The 19,001-nt window shown below is 40.7% G+C and overlaps 1 protein-coding gene across 1 annotated transcript; it reads right to left on the bottom strand.

Moving 5' to 3' along the window:
- Positions 1-4,710: 4,710 nt before the first annotated feature.
- Positions 4,711-17,896, bottom strand: LOC139661958 (tyrosine-protein kinase FRK-like). Its single transcript, XM_071540546.1, has 8 exons — positions 17,276-17,896; positions 14,315-14,436; positions 12,029-12,192; positions 11,219-11,387; positions 10,587-10,742; positions 8,782-8,963; positions 7,653-7,818; positions 4,711-6,952 (listed from the first exon to the last, which is right to left on the bottom strand). The coding sequence occupies exons 1-8, from the start codon at positions 17,653-17,655 to the stop codon at positions 6,744-6,746; spliced, it is 1,548 nt and encodes a 515-aa protein (XP_071396647.1). The 5' UTR covers positions 17,656-17,896; the 3' UTR covers positions 4,711-6,743.
- Positions 17,897-19,001: the final 1,105 nt, after the last annotated feature.

Below are 19,001 nucleotides of genomic sequence, written 5' to 3'. Positions count from 1 at the left end.
ATAGATTTTAATCTTTAATTGGGGATGTGAGTGAAAGGAACGGATGCTCTAAATGTTTAAATAGAGCGGGATTCTGGGAGGGGTAGGAATTGTGAAAAATCAAATTAGACTTTGGGCTTATTACTTCTATATCTACATTTGTCAATCAAAGCATGACTCTTTAAGAACTTTGCTGAGCGTGGCAGCTCCATTGTGTTCTGTGTGTCACTGCCACTAAGATGGCACAAGGGGACTGTGTAATGCAGTGTTAATCAAAGTATGATTGAGACATACATGCAGTACATCTTCCATTTAACGGAGGCTCCAGACAGGCTCCAGTCCTCAACTTCAAAACACAGATGCATAGCAGGGACCCGGTTTTTCATTTGCACCCTTTGATCATATTGCCTGTTCTCCTGTGTGCATCCTTGATTTAATTCCAGATGCTCATTTACCCTATGTGAGTAAAGATGATTTAAGAAGGTGTGACTGTCCTTGCCAGTCACCAGGCTGCCCCGCGTCGCTGTAGCACGCTACAGGCCCTGTCCTGTTCTGTGGTGATGACTTTGCCTTAACAAAAAGCAACACCTGCTCTGGCCAATTCTGGCCCCCTACAGAGTCGAGATAATTAAATGTAGAGCCTCTAATGTCAGGTCAGGGCCACTGTGGCTTTGCTAATGAAGGCCAGGATTCTACTAGCAAGGGTCCTCTCCCTTTTCCACGATCATCTAGCAGCCACCGCGGCGAGGCATTTATCGCCGCCGCCGATCGATGCGTGATGAAGACGTGATGGTTCAGGCCTGGAAAAAAAAGGGGCTCAGGACTCCAGGTAAGGGTCATCCGTCTCTGGGAGGATGCTCCCACACTGGCCCCTCTCCCCGGGCCATTAGGGTTGGAGGGATCAATGCGAGCAGCCTGGGAGGAGTCCATCCATCATGTCACCCACACAGCCGCGCGTTCCTACCCCACCGGAGCTGGCTTCCTGAACCCGGCCTGACCCCGCACCGCAAATATAATTACAGTCTGCCTCTGCCTCCTTACGCTAAATCGACTCTAAGGACATCCTCATCTCCCACCCAGCAGGGTTCCTCACATGTTCACAGGTTGCCTACACAAGGAGAAGTCTAACCGGTGAAGGAGAATTGAACCTTGAAATGTTCTGCATAGTTTGAGGTTCTTCGTCTTCAACACTCAATATGTAATACGCCAATTATTCTTCCTAGAGATGATGTAAATAACTTTTTTGCAAACTTTTTCCTTCAAATTGATAGAAATAATGCAATTTAAATGATCTAACAGCTTTGTTTGCTTTGATTAATTGTCCTCAAGCCTGTTATGAGAGAGTCGGCGGTATAAGCCGCTCAGAGTCATCTCCAGCTCGATCAAATAAGCCATACTGTATCTGCTCAAGTAAACCAGATTAGGTATCGACCCACACATTTGCTGAGTACACATTCGGCGGGAGGGCTGCTGATGGTGAAGCATGATTGGTTCATCATATCCACTGTATGTCAACACCGCCTCTGACTTGTACCGGAATGGATAAGATGAGATGAGACAGGATAAGAGAACGCAAGATGGACATCTATATCAGACTGCAGTTTCAAGAAGGAAAGCTTTAACAATACATACATATTATCGATATATGCACACACCCTTTCTGTCTGTTACTGGACTGTCACTTTTCTGAAAGTGCATTAGAGGCAAGAGCTTCTGTAGATGCTTATTACTTTACAAAAGACTCGTCCACTTCCATCGCTTTTAAGATACAACACTTGTTCTCAAACGCACATTTTGCTCTCTGACTGGGCCCGACACATTTATGTCTCTAAGAAATAGCCTTCCCCCTGCCTTTTTCTCGCTGATAAGGAAAGGCCAGGCTTTTGATTGTTTCTCTTCCCTAGGCGCTTGCCTCTGACGCACAGTGGCATTCACACATAAGATTTTAAGTGACTGATTGATCTCCAGAAAAAAAACAAAAAAAAAAACAGCCAGAGTGTGATTTCAAAGACGATCATGTGGGCTGACTACAGCGCTTGAAGCAGTCAAACAAATAGTCTGCTAGCAAAGGTTTGGTTCAGGACTCAGCGATTGCGATCTTTACATGCCAATCATATTCTGTTTGAGAGTGAAGCAGCATAGGTCTAATTGGGCTGGTAGATAATTTGAATTCAAACAGTGACATCAGGGCGAGGGACACTGCTAAATATCAACCAACTAACCTGCAACTGCTTGATTTAGTCAATGGATGTTCCCATCAGACCAAAATTTACCAGTCATTAGCCACATCTAAGAGACATTTCACTGTTGATCATTATTATTTATTTTATTCTATTTTATTTTTATTATTATTATTATTTTATTGTTATTGTTATTGCTTGTATTATCTTTTATTGTTTATCTTTCATTATCTTAACTACCCATCTTTTATTGTTATCTTATTCAATTAACTTTTGGGGGGTTTTTTTGGTTGTTTTGGTGTGCATTAGTCTCTAAATCCATTTTTAACATCCTATGTTTTGTCAATCACTTGTAAAGCACTTTGAATTGCATTTGATTTGTTTGAAAGGTGCTATATAAAGTTTGATTGATTGATTGATTGAATACATGATAACAAGAGAGGCATTGGGAATTAGCTCTTCACTGTATGTAAATTTCATAGCAATTTTCATTTATACTGTTTGTACTATTGTTCCTTTCAAAAGCCACCCGACAAAACAATTGATTTGCCATGTCGATAACCCCGAATCACCATGAAAGAGGATCTCAACTTCAATACAGTTTTATTGTCTCTCAAATGGCTTTTGTGATAGAGAGGCGTCATAACGCTGACGCAGGACGTGTAAGTCATGCAGTTTGAATTAAAATGTGTATTGAACAGTGCTCCAAATGTGCTCCGCATTCTCTCTGTACCGGGATTTTGTCACAGTCAATCATAGATGCCTGCTAGACAGGAGAGAGAGGAGGAGAAGCACATCCTCAGTCTCCGCGTGTCTCTATGAATGAGGGAATTAACTCTGCACACATAAATATGTTGGCTGGAAAAGGAATTACCCATCCCATTCTAGGCAGCCCATCTTTTTTTTTTTTTTCCAAATCCCCTTTCTCTATGCAAACAAGAGCAATTCATTTGAATAATTCTCACTAAACCTGTCTCATTCACTTGTTTTCCCTTTGAGAAGCAATCACCCGTTGTCTGCTTGTAATTTATGACCACAGGCAAATCTGCTGTGGTTTTACAGGGATGCATTAGAAAACACTCTTGTTATTGTGAAGCATTATGGTAAATGGGGAAAAATACACTTTTTAATGGAAAAAGACAGGTGCTTTCCAAGGTGGATCCTCAGCCTTATGCTTTTCTGAGACACTAAAAAAGAAGATTGATTATTTTGCAGTGCCACTTATGCGTGATGATTCATTATCCAAATTATGCAAATAGTTTATCAGTGGGAAATGTTTTTAAAAAGCTTGTGAATATTCAAGTGGAGTGTCTCCTTTGAATTAAGATACATCAAGAAATGTTCTCATGCTTGTAGTGCTGAAGCCCTCTAAATAACTCTTGATCATTAAGTTATCGAGTCTACTGTATTGGATTTGGTTGGCCTTGCGAGGGCAGATGCATTAGTGGAGCATAATAAATATGGGTGAAAAATACCTCAAATTGCAGCACAGTTCTGTTTTGCATCCCAGCGAGGAATGATTTTAAAAGGCTTTTAGAACAATATCCTGCATTTTCACATTAGAAAACGTTGCTCTGTGCAGTATGCATCATTGGCCCCCCTCTCCTCAACCAGAAAACTTCCAGAAATACAAATTGGATGAGTCTGGACATGACATGCTTGAGTGCTATTGGACAAACACTTGAGCCCACAGGATGCTTGCGGAGGAACAAGAAAACAGACTTACTTTCTCTTCCACACAGGCCCTTTTTACTGGAAGACGGGAAGATAAGTAACACCCCATATGGACGGTTCTTAATGTAACTCAAGTCGTGTGTCTGGAGGGGATTGCGGCAATTCTCTGCAGAACATACAGTCTTAATTTAGCCAACTAAACTGTGAAGCATATCCCCTCGAATATGCATCTAGCAGGGAACGGATCTCAGGGATAAAGGAGAAGAACGGCACAAAAAGTTTCAGACTCAACACAGTATGAACGCCTATAGCGCTTTTCTCCTTGTTCATTATTTAATGAACTGCTTCCCCTTCTACTCTTAATCAAATAAAAAACACTCTGATTCTACAAAATGCTACTTATTCCTATTGAATGTTTAGCTGATGAAGACTGTGATATACGGTTGGTTTGACTACTGTTGACAAAATGCACTTATTGTAAATCGCTTTGGACAAAAGCGTCTGCAAAATGACAATCTAATGTAATGTAATGTATGTAAAGGCTCACATACAGTATTGAGACTGGATTCACATATTTTATCTGCATCTGAAGAACACAGTATATGCCCGGCATGCCCCAAAACAGACCTATAATCTCCTCCAATTTAATAAAAACTCAAGACACAGGGACAGAAGTGTCGACTGTAAGACAGCGGGTGATTGTCTGTTTACAGACTGAGCTCTAACTGAAAGATATTGGCCGAGATATTCATGAGAAATATCCGTGAGGTCACTTGGGTCATTGTGGCAATAACAGCTTCCTGCCACCCGCTCTCATTTCATTCTGCTCACACCCATCCGTGACAGAGATGATTAAAGGAATACATATGAGCGGGGATTTGAGCGCGGACACTAGAAGCAGCCGTTCAACAATTACAATTACGCTGGCACAAAAGGTTGAGGGTAAAACCGTCATAGATGGCTGGCTTGAGTTTAGGTAAGATTAACTGAATTTTCTGCCTTCCAACTGATTTCAGGAGGAGGGAGGGAGGACATAGGCGGATGAGTGTAAGCAGGAGAGTGTCAGCACCACTGTGTGGCCGGTTTGGGAAGTTACATTTAGGGTCGCCTTGCTAAAATAAAAAAAATAGAGTCCAATGAGTAATACAGGGTAATGTTTTGGTCAGAAATATATACACTACCAGTCAAAAGTTTGGTTTTACCATTTTCCACATTTTAGAATAATTGTAAAGACATCAAAACTATCAAATAACACAAATGGAATTATGAAAGTGACAAATCAAAACTATCTTATATTTTAGATTCTTTAAAGGAGCCGCCCTCTGCCTTGATGGAAAGGCAAAGGCTTTGGAAAGAAATTCATACATGGGCATCAACTTCACTATTTATATTTGTCTAAGAAACAAATTTTAAGCATGTAAGCATAAGCCTTTAGATCAGAATGGCTTCAAGAGAAAGAAAAACATGGCACATTCAAGCGGGTGTGTCCAAACTTTTGACTGGTAGTGTCAATTCAGCTCAAAATCAATAATTACAACAAAACCATACTAAATAGAATACATTTAATCATCTATGTGCATAAAGGATAATATTCAATTCATGTTAAAAATATGATTATATGAACACATCCAGATTCCAAATAATGGAGGTTACAATGTACACTTCATAAGATTTTGTTCATGACACTAAAAACATTACACAAAACGATCAGAGCTGATAAGCCACCGGGTTCAACCGACTCGGGTTACTGTTGCTGCATTCATGTAGCATCTCAGATTAGGTGTGATGTCTTCTTTTAACGTCATAATTACCGATGAAGGCCAACAGGATCTCAGACCAGCACTGCGGCTTTAAGAGGCCCAAAAAAAATGGAGGGATCTGGGTCAAAACATCATTCAGTCATCGAGCCGTCACAGGTGGCACAGGAGTAGGGCGATCAAACAAAATGCGCTCAATCCATCACTCAACCCACATAAGGCCACTGCGGTTTGTTAAAGCTTCCTTTTCGGATGGATGATTCCACTTCCTGTTGCACCATGTCTGCACCCCACTGTGACAGCAGGTAGAGGTGAATGCACAGTAGATTCAGGTGTAGCGTTACAGTGCAGAAACATCTACTGTATGCTCCAATTTCGTTGGAAAGCGTAATCAGGAATGTGCTGAGGTGGTAGCGCCCACCACTCACTCTCCCCTGTTTCTCTCTCTCTCTCTCTCTCTCTCTCTCGCTCTCTCACACACACACACGGTCAGAGTTTCTCAGACAGCGGATAAGCCAAACAGATTGAGCTTGTAAGTGAACATGACTCATGCTCATCCTCCGCAGGTAACTCCCGATAAAAGCTCGACGTCTAACCAGTGGAAAGAATGTCTGCTATGCGGAGTGCGTGCAGAACCGGTTCATCTGGACGGACAGATAGCAGCTTTCCGGCTCATCAGAGAGCAAGCTGTCCTCCGCGGGGGCCTCCTGCCTAGTCAAGTGCGCTTAACGAGTTCGGCTGGAGAGACGGAGTCGCGTCGCTGTCCGCGTCGCCCGCATGAAAGTGCATTCGCTTGGCAAACAAAGCGACAACACGGAGTGTCACAACCAACTGTTTGTTGCTGTAGTAAAACCTTCCCTGCTGCATGTTTGCCTCTCTAAAAACAACAAAGCAACAGTTACACACACAGTGATAATATTCTCCTATCACAAAGTAGATGAAATTCTAACAAATAGATCCTTCACTTGACCACAATTTGATCAGCAAGTTCAAATTAAGTTAAAATCAGCTACTTTATGCTGCATAAACACAGAACTCATATTCATTCAACTTGTATTCATCTTTCACATCAACTGATTTTGTTTCGGTGCTGTAATTGTAGCATAGAGAGTTTTTTTTTTCCTAAATGTCATGCCATGGTCAGTGTGCTGCGTTAATAACGGTTGGCGTCGTCGTAGGAGGTCACATCCAGGTCAAAGAAGTCCTCTAGCTTCCACTGCAGGGTCTCAAACGTGGGCCTTTCCTGCTCGTTCTCCTTCCAGCAGTCCATCATGATCTCATACATGACTTTGGGGCAGTGGGGGGGGCAGGACATCCTGTAGCCCGCGGGAACTCTCTGGACCACCTGCATGTTAGTCATGGCTGGAAGAAACAAAGCAACATGATGTGATACGGATCCGAGAAGAAACACTTTTTTTTTTGTATTTAAACATTTGCCTAGTAGGCTCTGAAACCTCCATTTGACAGGAAGTATTTTAGTCTTAAACATAAACTAGAATATGATGTGATTATGTTATGTACACAATCCCTGCATCGCCTTCCTGCTATGCAAACTCAAGCAGTTCAATATGCAAACCACTTCTATTTGGTAGCCAAATCACAGTTTTTGATTGTAGTTTGAATCCCCTTCCTACTGAAAACCTTCCTCACTTGTATGGTAACAAAACAGAGCTTTCTCTCCTCTTTTGTTAAATCATGAATACATCATTCCACTTTCATTACGCCTCAATAATAACAATAATACACTTTATTTGTATAGCACCTTTCTTAACAGTGTTACAAAGTGCTTCACAAAGCAAGTACAAAATACAGCAGTAAAACAGAATAAAATAACACAAAAAAGGATCAGAGAACACGATAAAAGTAAAATATAAGGAAAAAGATATAAAAGAGGACATAAAATCAACAGTAAAACCTTCAGGCTTTGACAAAGGCTTTGTTATATGAAAGAAGGTTTTAAGAATACATTTAAAAGACGCCACAGAATTTGCTTGCCTCAAGGTTGCGAGTTTCATTTTCAAATGATTTAGCACAAAGTTGATGAACTGTAAAAAGGTCTTACCTGGGTACGGCATCTGGCCAAAGGTCATGATCTCATACAGCAGAATGCCGAAGGACCAAACGTCAGATTTGATGGTGAACTTGTTGTTGTCGATGGCCTCGGGAGCCGTCCATTTCACAGGGAATTTGGTTCCCTCTTTGGCTTCGTACACATTCTCACTCTCCATCTAAAACCAAGCCAGGCAGAGAATATGGATTTCTACTTGGACGGGATCCCAGTAACACTCTGCTCCAACACTCAGTTCAGTGGCAATCAGCTTTAGTGTAAAGATCTGTACTCTCCCAACATGGCTATAAGCAGGAGAACATTGTGTGTGTGTGCACGTGTGTGTGTGTGTGTGTGTGTGTGTGTGTGTGATGGGGGGAGGGTAGGGGGGTTACAGCATCACTATAGCCAACACAAAACATGTAATATGTCCTTTTTAATCAACTTACTCCAAGGAGTACTGGTAGGAGTTTCACCTGTGTGTTCCAGTATTTATTCAGTTTGTATGGTGCATGCTAATGTCTGAGCACACTGTGTATAATTAATTTAGTGGATGATACAAGCTAGCTTTGCATCATCTCAAAAAGCACCTTGGGGTACTAAACACTTGTGTGTGTTGAGTGTCAACTTACCATCATGTTGTTGCACGATGGTAAGTTGATTAAAAAGCTCATTTGCCAAAAAGTGTGTATTCTTTTAATGATTCATTTTAGTGAACCGTGACGGAGACATCCTCTCCATCCCTCTTGGTACACTACCAGTCAAAAGTTTGGACACACCTGATTGAATGTTCTATGTTTTTCATTCTCTTAAAGCAATTTTGATCTAAAGGCTTATGCTTAAATGTTTGAAATTTGTTTCTCAGACAAATATAAATAGTGAAGTTGATGCCTATGTATGAATTTCTTTCCAAAGCCTTTTGCCTTTCCATCAAGGCAAAGGGCGGCTACTTTAAAGAATCTAAAATATAAGATAGTTCTGATTTGTTTAACACTTTTTTGGTCACTGCATAATTCCATTTGTGTTCTTTCATAGTTTTGAAGTCTTTACTATTATTCAAAAATGTGAAAGAAGAATGCGTGTGTCCAAACTGTTGACTGGTAGTGTATATTTGTGCACTGGCCGTTAAGAGTGAGAAACCCACCATGAAGACCCTGGCAAGGCCGAAGTCCGCCACCTTGCAGATGTTGTTCTCCCCCACCAGCACGTTTCTGGCTGCCAGGTCTCTGTGGATGTAGTTCTGTAGCTCCAGGAAGGCCATGCCTGACGCCACCTGGGCCGCCATCTCAATCTGGTCGGAGATACGCAGCTCGGCGCCCTTGTCCTCTGTAATAAAGCGGAGAGCAACACAATAAGTCAAGGTCCGAGATATGGTAAATGGCAGGGTAAGAAGTTCATTTTCATTTCAGAGGGGTGTTTTTTTGCCCTTTTGATCTGGTTTTTAGGGTAATTTTGGTGCTTTTCGGGGGCAATTTTATTGATCTATGAAATAATAAATTTGCATTGTGTATAGGCAAGTAATTTGTGCCACTAAGATTTGTTTTAACTTCTTTCCCACTGCTGGAAACTGACGACAGGCCTTACAGAGGAGGATAGTGCAGTTTTTCCCTCTTTGACCCCAACCAGTCCATCTCCCACCCATAGATTGTTGAGTTTTTTTTACGATATTGCATGTTGGGGACAGTAGTCACATTCACGCATGAAAATTTGACTCAATGAATAAGGATAGAAATGCAAAAAAGGTAGTCCTTATTTATCAGGGACATTTTTTTTGCCCCCTCATTTTTAATTTCACAGGCATTTTATGAACTTTCAAAAGGAATTTTTGCCCCGGGCTCCCTGTCAATTTCTGACCCTGGCATATGCTGCATTTTCCTTCTGTGCAGTAACAACGAATAAGCCTGAGCGAGAGAGAAAGTGAGGGAGAAATAGCCAGGCAACTGTGTGACTTTGAGCCTAGACTTTTGTCCTGGCCATGAGATGTTATGCTACAGTAGGAGGGCATGTGGTGAATTATGGGGAGATACTGTCTCAGACATCAATTCCACATGACCGCTCCTCAGAGTGACCATCAGTCTGACTGGAAATGACACTGCATCTTTCCCACTACGGCACAGCATCTCTCTCTCTAGGAGGTGAACTCGAGAGACGTTACAGCAATAAACAAGGTCAGATATTGAGAAAATTGAATATCTGGAGTCAAAACATTATCGCCAGTGTTTCTACTATGGAGAATGTCAGCCCGGGGCATTGAGGCATTCCTGTGCTCTTTATGGTTTTACAAACATTGAAAAATCATATTACCGCACCTTACTGGTTTTCTTCTGTCAACCATTACGTTCATGGGGCTTGAATGTGAATACATACACTCCATACCACAACTGCAAACAGATTTCCTCATAAGTTTCCAAACCACACATGCGGGAACACACACACACACACACACACCAACACAGGATGACTCAGATGGCTAATCTGTTGTGAATGAAAGCAATTGCGATTGTTCTCTTCCTCAATGTGGTTTCAACCTTTCATGCCATGCTAGCTGGAGGCGAAGAGATAAAAGTAGCTTAATGAGAGCAAATCTCCTCCTCTCTTTACGTCAGCGGAGAACGAGCAAATTCTCGACCCTGGCAGATCAGTAAGATCTCTATCTGTCTCAGACTTTCATCTCCTATGCTTCTTTAAACATTTATTAAAGCAGAATTATTAAACTAAACGTCTGAAAGAAAGCAAGACCGTAGAGCCCCACTTTGTCCGTGATCCCGTCTAACCATTACGGCACCAAAGTGTAAAAAGTTAAAGATAAACTTGAGCACTTTATCTCGACCCATGCCACAGTTGGTGAGAGTGTTTTCAAAGAACAATGGCAGCAAACGGACTCTGATCCCGTCATAAAGCAGCAGGGACTAACAGGCACTTCTGCAGATCAAAGCGGGTTGCTCTTACTCTGGAGATACTCCAGCAGGCTGCCGTTCATCAGCTCTGTGATGATGTAGATGGGCTCCTCCATGGTGCAGACGGCGTACAGCTGGATCAGCTTCGGGTGCCGCAGCTTCTTCATCATCTGGGCCTCCCTGAGGAAGTCCTGAGGATCCATGGTACCTGGGGAGAGAGGCAGTAAGAGTTAGAATCAGGAGTGTGACTTCAAGTGATAATCTGCGAGATTCTTGTTTTTATTTTTTTATTTTGGTGACATCTTTGGTGCTAAACGCTCATTGTTGTGGTGTTTCTGCACTGCACTTCCCAGATTATCACCTGTCAAACAAACAATGGCCACAATACTGTGACGTCTTTTATCTTGGATTTTCTGTTGATGCAGTTTGAGTTTCTGTAGGTGGCGCTCTTTTCTATGGTTGGGGTTCAAAAGCATTTTATCAAATCTGAATCCACTATCGAATCCAAATCATTTCAAATCCCTTCATCCAACATTTCTACATAATTTGTTGGGGGAAAAAAATGACAAAGAAATTTTCACAAAAACACAACGCTTGTTAACTTTTACATGATGCTGCGTTGATAAATGCTCATTCATCACACCTGTGTTGACAGGACCGTGCCACACACATATTGCATCTCACCAGGTTTGAGGGTCTTCACTGCCACTGAGGTGGTTTCGTTCCACAGGCCCTCGTACACTTCTCCAAACTGACCGGCCCCCAGCTTCTTCAGCAGCCGGATGGAGTTCCGGTCGATCTCCCAGTGGTCGGCCGTGTTGTAGGACAGACCGTGAGTCTGAGGGGCCTCGATCTGAAGAGCCGGGAACATCATCCATTAGTGAACAACGCAAAACATCCTCTCTATATGCATTCAAAAACTACTGAAGTGACAGAATAACATTATATAATTAAGTAATAGTGATCATCAAAACTATATCCATTTTGTTCATGTAGATTTATCTCTGACATTTCTTTGAAACTGTGATTGATGTATATTTTGGGTAACACTTTAGATTAGGGAACACATATTAGCTATTAACTATGGGCTTTCCTCAATAGTTTAATAATTTCTCTCAATAATAAGTGCTACTAGCACCTTATAAGCCCCATACTGAGCAAAGCAGACTAAAAGCCTAATTCATGTGCAACAGCTTCCTTACTGTCTGCTATAAACACTAATTAGGATGCCATTGAGGGAAAACCCAGTTTATGGGCTATACTTGCAGAATATAATAGTGCAGAATAAGGTGCTAATAAGTGGTTTGTAATGACTAATAATGAACCAAAACACGACTAATATGCATGTTAATAAGCAACTTATTAATCGTTAATATGTGTTCCCTAATCTAAAGTGTTACCCTATTTTGCTACAGACAATGGGAAAAGGCAACAATGAAACAAAAAATAATAATCACAGGATCAAACAAATTAAACATAAACATCATATATTACCTTTTTGCATGGTTCACCCAGACGTACACACAGGCCGTCCTCCTGTCTGGAATAATGCTCCACTAGCTCCCCCAGTGTTTCAAAGGTTTTGGTCCTCGACACAAAATAGTGGCCATTGTCCAGTTTTTTCAGTTTGTAATGCTTCACCTTCCCCCTGTCCAGCACTGAAAGATAAGGAAACATCCAGAGTTACACTTGAGACTGAAGAATCCTAGAATGATAACATACAGTAAGTTGAGATGATCCATTTCCTCACAGGACAGTAATGTTATCAATCACAGCCTATATGGCATGGTCTTGCATGTCCAGCAAAATGAAAATGGACACAGACACACACAGTCTTGAAATCCTAAATCTGCAAGAACTACAGTAGAGAAAACCCACAATCTCCCAGGTCTTTTGTATCAAGCAGCAGTATCGAGTTTTCTTCCTTTCATCCCTGTAGTCCAGGCATTTTACCCAAAAATGTGGGTCAAACTCTCACAAATTGCAACAAAAACAAACTCAATGGATTTTGTGTCCTCAATATGTTCTGAATGAGAGAAAGTCCTAAGGAATTGTATGAAGGGAAGGTTTTGAAAATCACCTAAATATGATCCTACCAAACCAAACCATGCCCATTTTGAACTCTAACTACTCTTTCATACTTTAAGCTAGAAACTCCATTCAAACTTTAAACGGGTCACCACTTTTAGTACTTTATTACTCTTCATTCAGCTTTTTGATACCTTTTGTACTTTTTGAGAAATCGCATGTCAGTGACCGTACAAGCCTACATTGTTGTGCATGCTAGATTTGACCATGCTGTTATTTTTCTCCTCTCATAGACTTACATTGTAAAAAAAAGGCTAAAAAGGCGTTTTGGTAGGATCATATTTAGGTGATTTTCAAAACTTTCCCTTCATACAATTCCTTAGGACTTTCTTTCTCTCATTCAGAACATATTGAGGACACAAAATCCATTGAGTGTGTTTTTGTTGCAATTTGTGGGAGGTCAAGTTACATTATTACTGGACTACTGAGCCTTAAGAGTAATTCATAATTAATATGCTCTGGTCTATAAATACTTACATCATATAAACAGTGAATCAGGTATACATGTATGGTTGATACATACATACATACAGTACTATGTAAAAGTCTTAGGCATATGTCAAAGAAATCCATAAAGCAAAGATGCTTTCAAAACTAATGAAATGAAAAGTTTCTGAATATCAAAAATTTACAATAAACAGCAGTCTACTGACACACTAATGCAGAAAACAAATAAACATCTAAGACTTCTAAGAAATTTATATAAAAAAATCTAGGGTGCCTAAGACTTTTGCACAGTACTGTACCTGATACTGTACACACACTCAGTGATTGAACCTGGGTATGAAATAGGGCAGAGCGATAATTCAATATCCGTAATAGATTGTCTTTCAGTGGAATAATATCGTGATGATATGGTGATTTTGGGATATTAGTGACACACAATTCTGCTGTCTAAACTGATGATAACAAGCACATTTTATTTAAAAACTCTGACAAAATGAGGTATGGTAGGAATATTATTTGAAAATGTCAGTTTTGTTTGACATTACACCTAAAATTACCATTCGGTTCAATGGGCTGAACATTAATTTGATTATTTAACATGTGATATATATCAATATCAAAATAATTCTTATGATTGTTGTGATATTGATTTCAACCATATCGCCTAGCCCTAGTGTGAAATCAACCGGTTTTAATGAATGAAGTTGAACATGAAAAAAATGCTGATGGAAAGAGCGAGGGCAAAATGACAGGATAGATTAAAGAGATAAAAGTTATCACATTGTTTTTTTTATGGGAGCAGAGGTCATTGTTTGTTTAACTTGATGGCCTTGAACCATCAATCACTTCAGTCGACTGAGTGGAAAGAGTGACTCGCTCTGAGCTAAGCAGGGATTGTGCAGGAATGAGGAAATGTGTGTTTTGTGTATCCAGTTCCAGCTCCATATCAGGAACTTGGCACAGAAATACATGGATGACAGGATGCTTAGTAACAGGAGTATACTGTGGAAACAATATTGATCAAGCGGCATAATGCTGTAGTAGCGCTGTAATTTGTTGGCAGTCTGATATGGTTCTTGAATTATCGCCTTATCGAGTGGTGGGCATTAATGGAGCAAACGGTGCAAGTCATTCCCTGATTGTAGTTGTATGTCGTTATTATTCTGCTATATGAAAGGTATAAAGTCCACTTGACTGAGTGCATTGGTTTCAGAGGAGAACATTTTAAAGATCCAGCAAGTTTACCTGAGAGGGAGAGCTCTCCTTTCTGACTTTCACAGTTCCTGATGAGGAAGGCGCCATGCTTGTTCCCTCCAGCCAACAAGAGCTTCTCTGCATCAAGTCTCTTGGTGTCGGCAAAGTACCATCTGGAAATCACAATGGAAGAAAAAGACGCATAGCTGGTCAGCCATATGGTCATCTCAGACTATTACAGGTGCCTGATGAAGAGGTTCAGGATTTGCAAACAGTTTCCCTCCACTGTTTAGGTTTCTGAGAAATTATCCTCCTGTTAGCAGTTCGCTGTTTCCGTGTGAAAACAATTAAACTAAATTTTTTGGTGATTTTCATATTTTCACTTCAATTGAAGGATTATTTGCTCTTCTATGGGATGAGAAAATTCTACAACCCCTTGGGCTCATGAAAACCTCTCAGACCCAATGGGATAAACTCAAAAATGCACAAAAACAAGGCTGTTTTGTGAATCGTTAGTGAAAAAATTCTAGTTCATGTCAACAGGATATGAAACCGAACTCGCAACAGTTAAGAGTACAGTTTACAGGACATAAATGAGATGGGTTGCGTGTAATAAGAGGCTGGTGCCAATTCTTTAAAAAAAACAAAAAACAAAAAAAAACACCAGTATGTAAACTTTGTGATTGTGCTCAGATAGGGTGTGATTGGTGATCAATAGGGTAGGATTCTACAAGTCCTGAATCTTTCCTTTAAACATGTATTCATACAGTTAGGCCATTTAAAAAAAATATATATACAAAAAGCATCTTAACAGAGTCAGATGCCGCTTAACACCAAAGACTATACTGTCTATAGATTCAGTGATCAATAACTTGTTGTTCAAGTACCCAGTGAGCCATGACGGAGCACAAATGTTGCTTTCTATTTGAAACACTGTAGAAACCTTTACAACATATCTAAGTATTTATTTTTAGGCTTTTAAAATGGTGAAAGGTGTAAGCAGAGATTTAATATTTTCCTGGCTAGCACACTGGTGTTTCCTCATCTCACTGAATCTCAAGAAAGGTGTCTGACAATCTCTTGAGGAATGCGATCATACATTATGTTATCAATCAGATCCTTCTTAATCCAGTCCCAGATCATGTCCATCAAGTTTATGCATGAGTGAAACTGTGGAACGAGTGGCGTTTACACCTGCAGGGACACCGAGACTGTCTGCAACTCTGCAACCATGTGAGGAGAACTGGAAAAACCAGATTACAGCTGAGCAGAAACGGGTTTCATTGGGATGCCAGTAGGCTGTAAATGCATCTCAAACATGGGTTGGACTTGTCGCTGACATGACTTTTCTTTGAAACTGTGATTGATAAAACGAGTAAATCGAGGTTTTTAAAAATAGAAAGCAACATTATGGCAATAGAAAAAATGTCCACGTCCATCATGAGTAGCGAGTGAATAGTTTTCCATCATAGTTTCTAAAAATGTCAATGCCCTTCACAAATTATTAGTCTGGTTGTTGGAAAACCAATAATGTTAAACAATGTCAAGCACTGTGTACAGGTGCAATTGACCTGAAAAACCAGTTTGTTTTCATATCTAACAATTACATGTAGGCTAGTCATAGTATTTTGACACTACATGCAGGTGTGCATGAAATGCCAGATACAGCATATTAATTGCAGCATTGTTGATGTTTTTGAGGCTTTTTCTGTTCCCATCGTGGGAATTATTAACCCATGCCTATACTTCCTGGTCACAGACAATTATTAACTAGTTTAACCCAAGACTTTACCCTGAACTCATTATTCAGCACCAGCAGTGAGACAGAAAAACTCTCACAGTTTTTAAGTATCATGTAATCCTGTGAATCGAAAGCATGACACACTGGTGGTTCACTGCTCAGTCTTTGTCAGACTTCAGACTTGACTACAACCTGTAGCAAAGAGGCATTTCAAAAGTATTTCTAGTCTTAGATTTAAATGGCACTTTAAAAAAAAATCACAAATTAAAAAGCACTAAATTGGGGAAATACTTTTTTAACACAAATGGTCAAAAATGATTTATGGCCATTGAATAGTATCATCAGTAGCCTATACTATCAGTATAGGAGCCTATTAGTAAAGACCTATTAGCAAGCAAGAATATGGCCTAAAGAGCCTATAGTAGGCTAAGTTACAAGGGTCTACACTTGGCTAATAATTATCATTACTCCAGCTTCATGAACAATGATCCATTAGCCTAGATTTATGAAAAAGAACTACAATGATCCTATAATACATTTTGGAGGAATAGGCTACTATACAAATATAACAGCAGGGTTCCTACACATTTTCAATTAAAAAAAAAAAATTCCATACTTTTTCCAGACCTTGATTTGTTTTGAAGATTTTGTCTGGTGTTCAGTATGATTTACGCATAGACATCTTGCCCCTGCTAACTAGGTCATATCACTGTATAGATGAAGATTGTTCTTCACAGCGACAAATATCAGAATATGTGAGATGATTGGCAGGGTTCCTACACGGTTTCCATTTTAAAACTCCACATTTTTCCCAGACCCTATGTTCTTAACTGGATTTGATTTTGGTCGGTATTTGATATAATGCATGCTGACAGCGGCTGGGTAATAAGAGCATCCCTCTATCTGAACATTATTCTTCACATCAACAAAAACTGTGGACTCAAAGTGGGTCTACAACAACATAAAAGCTAGAATTATGTGTGTATCGGACCTGAACCACAATATTTCCCATACTTTTCCATACATTTTTTTCAAATTCCCAAACTATTCAAGACCTGGAAATGATCAAATTCATTTTGAATACTTTTCCATACTTTCCAGACCTGCGTATGAACCCTGTCACAGGAAAACGTCCCTATAGGAATATTATAGGAATGCCATAGGAGATGAAAATAACACAAAGCACCTGTAACCTCGCTACTACACATCACTATAGGAATATATTACAGGGATTTTTCATTAGGGTAAGGAGCATCAGCAGGTATACTTACGGCTCTGCAGCAATACTCTCCACAGGTGCCACATAATTGGCAGGGATGTAGCCCTCCTTGGAGGCTGAGACCCCAGTGAGTGCCTTTGCGTACCACCATTCCCCAGCACTTTTATCCAAAGCCTCCAGAGTATCCCCGGCGTTGAAGCTCAGGTCCTCCTCGGTGCGAGCGGCGTAGTCATACAGGGCGATGTAAACATAATTGGGTCTCCCCGCCGGGATCAGAGGTATGGATCTCTTTCTCGGCTCAACAGCACCAGGATTTACAATCACACGAATATCTTTCTCCACATGCCTGGTCCCACTGTCAGGCTGGTCCGGCTTTTTAAAACATGCCAAAACACTCTGGCAACACAAATGGCACTTTTTTCGAATATCCATGGTAGGATTTTCAATCACATTAAATCATTTTGTGAAAACAAAATCTGTCCGTAAATGCCTTGCTCTCGCTCATGATCCACAGTCCACGGAGTGAACTTTTATTTTAATTATCCCGATCGGTCCCGACAGCCAAGTCAGCCGCAGTGGTCTTTGACCTGAGTAGAAATAAAAGGAAAGAAGCACACCCAGCTAATAAAAAAAAATAGCCTCGGTAGATTTATTGCCCCACCAACTCACAGTTTCCTGGACGAGGCTGGGAGTTTAGAGTTCAGCGCCCCGGTGTTGTGCCAATCAGCTGCACCTGCTGAAGAATGTGGAGCAGCGCACGCTCACCGCCTAGGGAGACGGCAGGTGACGGTAACGTGCCCTCTGGCGGCCATATTGGAAGTCCGCAGCTAAGGGCTAGGAACAGCTGATTGTATTCATAAACTTAGTGTGGTTGGGGAGCCAAAAATCGACAGTTTGTTAAGACTGATACTCCTCAAGCTACAACTCAGCGCTTTGCAGTGGGCAACGGCTACAACTGTAACCTACATTTGTAATCATTCACTTTTAGCTAGCTAGAGCATTAGCCTACTTTACTGTCATCTACCCAGGACTAGCACTGTCGTTTCTTTTTGTTTTTTTAAATATATATTTTCTAGCTCGGTTGTTACATATAGGCTAGCCATTATTTGTGCATGACCTCCAGTGGACTGTAGTTGCCAGCAGTGTCTTTGGGTTGCTAGACTTCTGGTGCAACTGCAAAACTTCCACAGGCAACCTACAGTATGACACAGAGCCTGGAAAGAACAAGGTAGCCTATAATTTAAGTGATAAGGTTTATTGCTTTCATAAAAGATAGCACACCATTCTATTAATATAACCTACTTAAGTTTTACTGTCGGCAACTGTGGCTGCTAAGCAACACTTAACTATGAGGTGAATTTCGGTTAGTAGCCGACATTAATATTTAAATTCGTATTTGTCAACGGCTTTGAACGTGACTCGGCCAATCAGAGCTGAGGAACAGAGCTGTCAGTTTTCTAAAAGGGCATCACACGGGGTGACATTTTATTTTTTTTCTTGCTGATAATACTGAAGTGACGAGATCAACCTTTAAATGTTAAAAACTCTTCCCAACATTAGGCTACTAACAGTAATTGTGTGAGAATGAGCTGTTCACCAGTTTCTCTCTGCGCATATGCAGTGTCCGTTACGGTTTCGTTCCATACCCGGAAGCACTGACTGCACGCTCTTGCTCGCAGTCGCCTCTCTGACGCCTTCTCCTGGCATAGCTTAGTTTAACTTCTGCCTCCATATGGGCAACTTATTGACATATTCCATTCAGTGAACTCAGGCGATAG

This window comes from Centroberyx affinis, unplaced genomic scaffold (genome assembly GCF_046629955.1).
Source record: "Centroberyx affinis isolate AG114_WGS23_722 - 3 ecotype Tasmania unplaced genomic scaffold, CSIRO-AGI_Caff_v1 ptg003672l_1, whole genome shotgun sequence".
Lineage (NCBI taxonomy): Eukaryota > Metazoa > Chordata > Actinopteri > Beryciformes > Berycidae > Centroberyx > Centroberyx affinis.
The sequence above is the reverse complement of the archived record's forward strand: the minus strand, read 5'-3'. Positions and strand labels throughout refer to the sequence as shown.